At 57.4% G+C, this 10,382-nt stretch overlaps 1 protein-coding gene across 1 annotated transcript; it reads left to right on the top strand.

The window, feature by feature from the left end:
• Positions 1-6,443: 6,443 nt before the first annotated feature.
• SLURP1 (secreted LY6/PLAUR domain containing 1) lies at positions 6,444-9,363 on the top strand. Its single transcript, XM_003903218.4, has 3 exons — positions 6,444-7,374; positions 7,797-7,916; positions 8,441-9,363. Exons 1-3 carry the CDS (start codon positions 7,317-7,319, stop codon positions 8,572-8,574), a joined length of 312 nt encoding a protein of 103 aa, XP_003903267.1. The 5' UTR covers positions 6,444-7,316; the 3' UTR covers positions 8,575-9,363.
• The last annotated feature ends 1,019 nt before the right edge of the window (positions 9,364-10,382 follow it).

Genomic DNA, 10,382 nt, shown 5'->3' with positions numbered 1-10,382 from the left:
CTCCTGAGTCTCCTTTCTGGGCACAGACCTGCCTTCCAGGGCAGAGAAAGGGGCCCCGAGCTGCATCTCTAACCCTGTCTATGTCCCCGTTCCTGTTTGTCTGTCTCTCTTCCTGCCTTCCTGTGATGTTAAGCTCTATCCCATCGTGAGAACAGCCACTGGGCCTGGGACCCCCACAAACCATGCAGATCTCTGCTCTCAGGGGATATGGGGGCCTGACCAGGGTGGGGCAGGAGCTGAGACCCATGGGCAAGGGAGCACCACATCTACCAGGGTAAAGTCAAGGCCGGCTCCTGGAGGAGGGGGCATTAGGGCCAGGCCTTGAATGACGGAGAGATCTGGCAGGCCTTGAGGAGGGCAAGGCATTGTCAGGTGACAGGAAGGTCAAGGCAGTGACCAGGATCTGGGGTTGTCCCCTGGAGCACCCCACTACCCACCTCCCCAGCCTAAGCAGGGCCTTGCCCCAAGGCTGATGGTGGAGGCTGCTTTGAGGAGGAGGCCATGGGCCAGATCCCAGTGAGTCCACTGCCTGCCTCTCCGGGCTCACCCCACATGTCCACTTCATATCCCTGCCCTCACTTAGCTCTGCTCCCAGGGGTCAGGTGCCCAGGGGGTCAGATGCCCAGGGCAGCACAAGTTCTGGTGCAGAAGGGGCCTTCATTTCACCTTGGCCCTAGGACAGTGCCCCAGTCCTCCAGGCAACTCACCAGGGAGTCCTCTGCCCCAGAGGCCTCCAGGCTGAGACTCCCCATGATCACAGGCAGGGACATGCATGCACACACATGCACGTGGTCCTAGAAACACACAAGGAACTCAAGGACATGAGGAAGGACAGGACCCAGTGGTCCTACTACCCAGCGCCGGCCCCTCCCAAGGGCTGCCCAAGGGAGGTGGTGGCAGGAGATGGGCCCCAGCCTGGACAGAAGAGAAGAATTCACCCTGGAACCTGCCCCTCCCCCTGGACCCTGCAGACCCCCACTGAGCCTACCCACCTCACCCTCCCTGCTCCAGGAGCTGTTTCTGGGCCCCTGGGTGTCACCCTCCTGGGACTAGACCTGTAGTCCACAGTGGGCGCTATGGTCCAGGGCCTGCTCCCAGGGGCCAGGCCCCCACAGCCCAGTGAGTCCCACCACCTGGAACACAGTGACCATCGGTCAGAAACGCCTTGGGGGTAGAATGAGGGCAGCCTCCTGGAGAGGAAGGGGCCTGGGAGGCTAGGAACATTCTAGTGCTGTCTTGGATGCCGCATCCAGGCTGTGACCCTGAGCTCTGATTTTGTCAAGAGGGAGACACGCTCTCAGCCATCAAACATGTCACAGCTCTCAGCTGGCTTTTCTCAAGACTCTCACAAAGTGGCCTCAAAGCCTAGTCTAAGACTCTATTTACACACACACACACACACACACACACACCCCCTACAGAGACTGGGAACAAGGCCTATCTGTGATCAGAGATCAGGACTCAGCCTGGAATCAGGATTGGGGCTTAGTCTTTGGCCAGTGATCAGGGCTCAGTCTGTAACCAGTGCCAAGCCTTGATCTATGATTGATGTCCTGGCTCCGTGTGTGAGCCTGTGGCTCAGCCACAGAGTATGACTCAGTCAAGGGCCAAGGATCGGGATTCGATCTCTAACCAGGATCCAGGCTCAGTGTGTGATTGTGTGATCAGGAAAAGGCTTCAGTCAATGATAGGGGAAGAGGCTCAGTTAAGGCCCAAGCACAGGCTGTGAGTGAGGCCCATTCCAAGCCTTAGAGCCCTATCTTTGACCTTAACCTCACCGTCCACGATGCCACCTTTTGGGTGCCTATCCCTGAGATTCCCCATGACCCAAGTCCTTCAACCAGGCTTACTCCTCAGCTTGCCAGTGGGGTAGGAGGGGCTTATAGTGAGGTGCCAGGGCAGGGACCCAGGGCCCCACCAGTGCAGTGCCCTGGGCAGTTTCACAGCCTGTAGGAATGAGCAGGGCAGGGCATGGTTTGATGGGAAAAGGAAGAGCCAGTGGTTCCAGATTTTGGTTAGAAGAGGAGCCAGGAGCAGGCAGGGGAGGGGAGGAGTTGAACCCAGTGTCTGGTGGTGCAGGCCACTCCCACCCCTGGCGGGCTGATGGAGTGGGCTCTGCTCCTCTCTAGGACCTGCCAGTTCCAGCACCCTCTGCCCCGGCCCCATCACATCTGGCCCTGAAATCAGAGGAATGATGAGACCACCTTGCCAGCCATCCTTTTTTCTCTCCTACTCCTGACCTTCCCAAGGCCACCTGCTGTGACCTTCCAGAACAGGATGAACACCTGCCTCACTTCCTCAGGGAGCAGGGCTCAGCCCACCCCGGGCAGGGATGTCTGGATCTCAAATGCAGACAAGAGAGCCAGGACAAAGCTGGAACCCAGCACTAACCTTCAAGAGGACAAAGCACCCTCAGGACCTCAGTCATCACCTCCCATATCTTGGCATTAGCAATCCCCCCACCGCACTGCCAGGACATCTTCCTCAGCCTCAGCCCTGTGCCCGCTGTCATCATGCCATCTAAGCCACCAGTCAGTGTCCCTGGGTAGCTACTGCAGCCACCTCCAGCTCCTTGCCTCCCCCTTTCTATTCTAACCCATTGTTAAATCAGCAGCCAAAGCTGAGAGCTCACTCAGTGCCTGTCTATGCAAAAAACCCCAATCCTGGCCGGGCGCGGTGGCTCATGCCTGTAATCCCAGCACTTTGGAGGCCGAGGTGGGCGGATCATGAGGTCAGGATATCAAGACCATCCTGGCTAACGTGGTGAAACCCCGTCTCTACTAAAAATACAAAGTGGTGGAGGGCGCCTGTAGTCCCAGCTACTCGGGAGGCTGAGGCAGGAGAATGGCGAGAACCCGGGAGGCGGAGCTTGCAGTGAGCTGAGATCGCGCCACTGCACTCCAGCCTGGGCAACAGAGCCAGACTCCGTCTCCAAAAAAAGAAAAAAACTCAACCCTCCAAGGTACTTGACTAGCTATCAGACTCACCTGTAAGATGTGACTGGCTCTGCAGCCTCGACACAGGGTCAGAACTAAGGCTGGGGGTGTCAGACTGGCAAGTCCGAGCTCCCATAGAAGAAGGCCTGAAACAGGTCTGTCCCAGTGGGGCAGGTTCTGCCCTGAGAAGGAGTAAGATTCCCATTCCCAGGGGTGTCCAAACCTGTGCTGAGTTCTGTTAGAGAGGTTACAAAGCATTTGTACCCTGGGAGAGGTCATCCTGAATGCCCACAAATACCCATCCTGGGTCACCTTGGAAGAAACAACATTAAGCCTGTGTTTAACTACTCATCCACCCATTCATTCCATCCATCCACCCATCCATCCATCCATCCATCCTCCACCCACCCACTCATCCATCCATCTCCCCTTTTAGCCATACATTATTCACCCATCCATCCTTCTACCCATGTGCCCACCCACCCATCCATCACTCTCTTCATACATCCACCCATTCTCTATCCATTTATCTATCCATACATCCATTCACTCACCCATCCATCCATCCATCCACTCATCCGTCCACCCATCCATCCATCCACTCATCCGTCCACCCATCCATCCATCTTCTGTCCAGTCTCCATTCATTCACTCATCCATCTATCCCCATCCATCCATCCACCATCTATCCCTCTTCTGTCTCCCATCCATCCACCCACCCATCCATCCACTCCCCATCCATCCACCCATCCACCCACCCATTCATTCCATCCCCCATCCATCCACCATTGCACCTACCTATTCATCCATCTATCCCATCCCTTCCATCTACCCATCCATCCATATTCCATCCATCCCCCATCTATCCATCCACCCACACATCCATCCATCCATCCACTATCCATCCATCCATCCATCCATCCCATCCATCCCCCATCTATCCATCCACACATCCATCCATCCATCCACCCATCCATCCATCCATCCATCCTCATCCATTCCCCCATCTATCCATCCATCCATCCATCCATCCTCCAGCAAATGCTGCTCAACAGTCAGCAAGGTCAGACCCAGGCTGTGGGAGAAGGATTCTTAGAGGAATGGAAACATGTTCTACTTGAGGAGATGACAGTCCAGTAGTCCCTCAGGCCAGCCCAGACAGGGCAAGCATCAAACACCAACGGTGGTGGTGGGGCTTTTTGACTGCATGCTGAAGGCAGTGGAGAGCCAGGGAGCGTTTCTGGGAAGAGCAGTGCCATGGCCAGTTTGAATTTTAGTTGGTCTCTCTGAGAGGAGGGTGGAGAGTGTAGCCAAGGAGAAAGGGTCAGGCCCCTGGGAAAGAGACTGGGCTGACATGGCAGATAGCTGGGGCTTGATGTGAACTGGCTCAGTGCTGCAGGCCTACCATGGATGAGAACTCCAGGGTTTGGGAAATGGAGCTGCCCTCAAAAAACCTGGTCTCCCGGTTCCGCATGTCGGGAAAAGGTGTGGATTCATGGAGAGGCAGGAGGAGGGGAGGGCAGTCACCTAACTAGGGCATAAATTCTCCCTGCTTGAGTCGTGTCTGACACAGTGCTGCTTTTCCACCTGCCAATAGGGTGCTGAGCTCAGGGATGGGCCAAGTTAGTGCCCACTCTTCCCACACAGCGGAAAGGCTGCCTGTGCTCCTCTGCTGGCTGATACTCCCACCCAGAGCACCCTCTGAGGACTTCCCTCCCTTTCAAAGCCAATGCAAGCAGCAGCTGAGAGCAGTACCCCTGTCCTCAGCATCTGCCCACCTCTACCCCAAGTACACCTGCACTGTGATCAGCACAGAGCTGAGGCGAAAGCGTGATGGAGACCCATCCTTTGCCAGATACTTGCTAGTTTTCACAACCACCCTCTGGCAGATGTTCCCCTGACCAGTGTATAGATGAAAGAAAGTGGGGTGAGAGTGTCTTGTGAGTAGACATAAGCCACACGGAAGGCTGGGTGGAGCTCAGGTTCCAGAACTGGACAGTCTCTGACTCCTCTCGAAACATCTGGGTGTATCTGTGGACCAAGCCCTGGGGAGAGGCTGCTCTTGGCTGCCATCTGTGCACCAACCCATGTCAGCCCCTTTGTTTGATTTGCAGTAACTACGCCCTCCCTCGGCTTCTTGCAACCATCCCATAGCCTCACACAACTCACCTCAGCCCACAAGGCCAGGTCACTTCAGCTTTCACAACTACTAACAGAAAACCAAAGACTGGAGGGAAAAAGGGACCACATCAAGGCCACAGATGGAGAGAGCAGTAGGCCAAGACCAGAACCCAGGACTCCTGGTGCCAGTCCAGAGCTCCTTCCGGCATCGAATTCTGCCTCAGAAGGGCCCACTCACTCACTACACATTTGCCCTGCTGCACTTATAGCCACCCATCCCTCCATCCCTGAATTCTCCCAACCACACCTATTTTTCACCCAACTATCTCAAGTGTCATTCATTCACTAATCCATCCATTCATCTTTCCCGCATTCATTCCTTCCATCCTCCACCCACCTATCCACCCATCCTCCATCCATCCATCCTTCTGAAATCACCCATTCCACACATTCATCAGTCATTCCACCCATTGTTTTTTCTTCGACTTTATCTTTTGTTGATTCACTTTGGTCTATCTTTATCGACGACGATCTTTCCTTTATTCAGCGATATCACTGATCGATCTTTTCGAATATTCTGACGATTTCGGCGATCACGATCGACCATTCGGTCGACTCAGGTATTTATTCGATGATCGACGACGTATCTTAGCGGATGTCGGTCGATCGAAGTGGACGACCGGATGGACGGATCGACGGATCTAACGACGATTTTATCGACGATTCTTTGGCTTATCTTCATTATCTTTACCGACGCATCGGCGACTAATTGATGGACGGATCTCGATCGATCGCATTTCGACGAGATTTCGATCGACGAGACATTTTCATTGACGATTTATCGATCGACGATTTATCGACGATCTTTACCGACGACGAGAGAGCTGGATGATGCTGATCAGATCGACATTGACGATGACGATCTTTATCGGTCGAAGAGCCCATTGATCGACTTTACCGGGATCGTAATGAGGAAGCGCCGCATCGATGACGATGACGATTTATCTTTACTGATTTAATTTATCTTCGAGCCAGATTTCCTTTATCTATTTATCTTTAATTATCGACGGACGATTCTCGACGCGAGATTTTGATTGACGACTGAGAGATTTTCTACTTTCGACGATTTTCTCGACGATTCACGACGATTCGAGACGACCTTTACGATGATTTCATTTTATCGACGACGATCTAATTATCGATTAACGACGATTCTTTCGACGACGACGACGATCCCCATTCATCCCCTATTCATCCCCCATTCATCCCATCCCCCATCCATCCATCCATCCATCAATCCCATCCACCATGCAAACCATAGGACATCAAGGAGGAGAGGCCAGAGAGAGGCTGGCAGGACTCCTAGAAGGACTGTGGAGAGGGGCACCTTAGTGGGCCTCACAGCATGGGGAAGATGTGGGGTATCAGATGGCAGACCAGGTAATGTGGTCACTGAGCGGCATGGCATAGGCAGGCATGGATATGCAACAGGGTGTGGTGGGGGGCATGCAGTAAAGAGCAGATAACACAGTCAGGCCAGGAGGCTGGAGGATGAGCAGAATCCTATTGTCAGGAACCTAAAACCAAGAAACTTAGGCTTGGTCTAAAGGTCATTAGTGGGAAGGGGCTGGCAGTGATGAGGGGCCACTCCTGGGCCCAACCTTGTCAGCCTGAGAGCAGTCTAGCTGCCCCACGCTACCGTCACCTGACACCTGCTTCCTACCTCTGGCCTCTACTTTGCAGGTGTGTATCAGGTGTACACAGACCAGGTAGACGTCTGTGGAGAGGGCTGCAGGCCAGGCTGCAGGGAGGGGGTGCCAGGCAGGGCTAGAGCAACAAGGGCAGAGACCACACTGACCCGGGTCTTAAGGGTCCCCCAGGTTGGGGCTGGGTGGCCTATGTGAACCCCAGAAGCACAGCCAGGACATGGCAGCTCATCCGAGGGGCGGTCTGAGCTCAGTGGGAAAGGCCTTCTCTGTCAGAGCTGTCCCAGGACCACTGGACATGGCTGGGGAAGAGTGAGTTCCCCAGTGTTGGAGGTGTGCAAGCAGAGGGCAGGGTCATCGTCCTCAGAGCTCCCAGATCCAGCTCCCTGCCTGCCTGCCATGTTCCTGCCAGCTGCCTCCCCACTGGGCCCTGTGCCGCCTTCCTGACTCACACGGCCAGTTCTGCCACCGCCCAGAAGCCGGTGCCCAAGGGGCTGGGTATAAATCCTTGATGTGAGGCTGGCTGTCTCTCGTTGCTCCTGACCACGGAGCAATGGCCTCTCGCTGGGCTGTGCAGCTGCTGCTCGTGGCAGCCTGGAGCATGGGCTGCGGTGAGTAGGCCGCAGGCTGGTGGGGACCCTGCCTCTGAGCTTATCTGCCCACCTCCTAGGGGGATGGGGCTGTTAGGGGTGCTTTGGAGCCGAGAGCCTCCTTAGGCCCCCATGAGGCTCACACTCCTCATTCTCAGTGACCCTCCTGGGTCCCAGAGCCCAGGAGGGACAGGGGTCATGTCCCTCCTGGGACAGGGGTCATGGCTCCATTCTGCAGGAAGGAAGATGGAGACTTGGTGGAGGGATGCAGCATTCAAGTCTGTGGCTCAGCTCAGTTAGAGAAAGCTGCCAGAGAGGCCCCCTTGAAGGGCTCCCCAGGGCCTTGAAAGATGTCAGCGAGACTCCTTCAGCCCCTGCCTCCTGGTTCCAGGATGAGGCCCCCGAGGCCAGGTGATGAGGTTCTGCCCCCATCCCTCACCTAGGTGAGGCCCTCAAGTGCTACACCTGCGAGCAGCCCATGGTCAGTGCTTCCTGCAAGACCATTACCCACTGCAAGCCGGAGGACACAGCCTGCATGACCACACTGGTGACGGTGGAGGCAGGTGAGTCCAGGCCCCACGGCAGTGCCGGGTGCACTGGAGTCAGGGCCACCTCCCCCAAGTGCCTCCCTCCTTTGCTGGTGCTCCTCTCAGCCCAAAAGGCAGCAGGTGGGATGGGCAGAACAGGCTGCCACACCTTGGCTGGGGTGCCTTCCACGAGGGTGGCACAGCCCCCTCAGAGATCCAGTCCTGGGGCACCAGGCGCTGGAGGTGGGTGGGGCTTAATGGTCGGGGTCCCCTGGGGGCCCAAACACCAGCTCTGACACAGACCCACTGGGTGGTGTTGCCACAGCCTCTGGGCTCGGGCTCCCATCTCAGGCAGGCACTTCAGAGGTCCGACAAGTCCTAATAATTCATGAACAGGTCACAGTCGGAGGAGGGCTGGGCCCCGGGCGGCTTCACAGATGTGGGCTATTGGGAACCGGGATCGCAGGGAGGGCGAGGTCAGCGGACGGCGGTTGGGAGCAGTGCAGCTGCAGGCAGACGCTGCAGGGGAGTGTGGGTTCTGACACTGGCCCACCCTGCAGAGTTCCCCTTCAACCAGAGCCCCGTGGTGACCCGCTCCTGCTCCCGCTCCTGTATGGCCACCGACCCCGACAGCATCGGGGCTGCCCACCTGATCTACTGCTGCTTCCGAGACCTCTGCAACTCGGAACTCTGAACCGAGGGCGGCAGGGTGGAAGGTGCTCCTCAGGCACCTCCTCTCTGACAGGGCCTGGCTCCACCTGCGGTCACCGCCTGCTGCCGGGGCACAGCTCACTCATGGGGTCTGAGGGGAGAGAACCACACCAGGGGCACCCTCTGCCTTCCATACCCCACGCTTATAAAACATAAATAAGCCAAGAGTGGAGATGACTTTTGTCCTTCCTGGGCACTGACACCCTGCAGAGCTGGCCTTCAGGAGAGCCAGGCTGAATGACAGCACATTCTAGGCACCTGCTCCTCCCTATCACCCAGAGCCTCTGTGACCCATTTCACAGACAGGAAAAGAGAGACTTAGGGGGAGAAATGCCTCCTGGGCCCTTTCCTGATGCAAACTAGCCTGGCATCTCAGACCAAGACCTGTTCCCTAGCCCAGGGAACATCTCCTCCCGCTAAAATCTCCCCTGCACACCCTGGAGGCGTCACTCCCACCCTAGAGTGGAAAGGAAGCTCAGAGTTGGAATCCACTTTCCTCCCAGGGTGGATACATCTGGCTCTGCCTGCGCGGCCCAGGGGGTCTGCCTGGGTGTGTGCACCTGGGCCTGCTGGTACCACACAGCTCCACGGTTTCAGTCACCTCCTCTGACAACTGCCCGCTGTCCCCTTGGGACGGCTGAGGAGATTAGAGGAGGAGGAGCCCAGGGTCCTCAGGACCCAGGAGACCTGACTTTCAGGCTTGCTTCCCCCTCTGCCTGGCCCTGGCTGTCCCATCACAGTCACAGTGCTCTGTGCCACTGTCGCCACTGTCGGGAGGTGGGCAGAGCCAGCGGGGAGCATGGGCTGCTGTGGGCCTGAGCCACCCCCAGACATTGCCCCTCATCAGACCCCAGTCCCCTGGTGTCCCCTGGGCTGCACACCTTCTAAGCACTGCCCAGCTAGGTCTTGGGTTCTAAGGCCCCACACGTCAGCTGGGCCATGCCCGTGGGGTCGTGCGGGCACCTGTGGCTGCTGGGGTGGGAGCAGTATGCAGCAGGCAGTGGTCTGACCAGCTGGGCATACCCGAGGCGCATGCGGGAGTAACCAGGGCAGTGGCGGGGGTCGCCCAGGACCCCTGTGAGAGCTCACCTCTCTCTATGAAGGGCCCAGATGTCAGAACCTACCCCTACCTCTACACCCTCCCAGAAATACCAGGAATTAAATGCTCTCCCTGGGGAGCAGCCCCGACCAGAGAAAGCTGCCAGAGAGGCCCCCTTGAAAGGCTCCCCGGGGCCTCCCCGCTAGCCAGCACGGGGCCTGCGGTGTGGCTGCCCGTTAGGGCACGTCCCCTGGGTCATGGCCAGACCTCCAAGGGCCTCACCAGGGCCTGGATTGGAGCCAAGGGGCCAGGGCCTTGACCTCACCAGGTGGACCAAGCAAGAAGTCGCCGCATCTCTGGCGGCGTCCCCAGAGGCGCAATGGGGTGAGGCCTCCAGGCTCTTTCGGAGCGCAGTGGGGAAGGCTCAGCGGGTGCCCCCATCCCTGGGAAGGCACCTGCGGGGGCCCCCCGGCGCTCACCCCGCGCAGCCAGCAGAGGGCGCGCGCCCGAGCCCCGGAACCCGCGCCGCGAAGGCCCCTCCCAGAGCTCTCTCCGCGAGCACGCAGCGACCCTGTGCACTCTGCCAGGAACCTGCACTGCGAGCGCGGCTGCGCCGCCTGGACCCCGGGGTCCCGCAGCACAGAGTTCAGAGACCGGCCTGGAGCACCGGTCATGGCTCCATTCTGCAGGAAGGGAAACTGAGGCTTGGGGGAGGAATGCAGCATTCAAGTCTGTGGCTCAACTCAGAGAAA

The sequence above is a fragment of the Papio anubis genome, chromosome 8 (genome assembly GCF_008728515.1).
Source record: "Papio anubis isolate 15944 chromosome 8, Panubis1.0, whole genome shotgun sequence".
Taxonomy (NCBI): Eukaryota; Metazoa; Chordata; class Mammalia; order Primates; family Cercopithecidae; genus Papio; species Papio anubis.
This window is presented reverse-complemented; position numbering and strand designations above follow the sequence as displayed.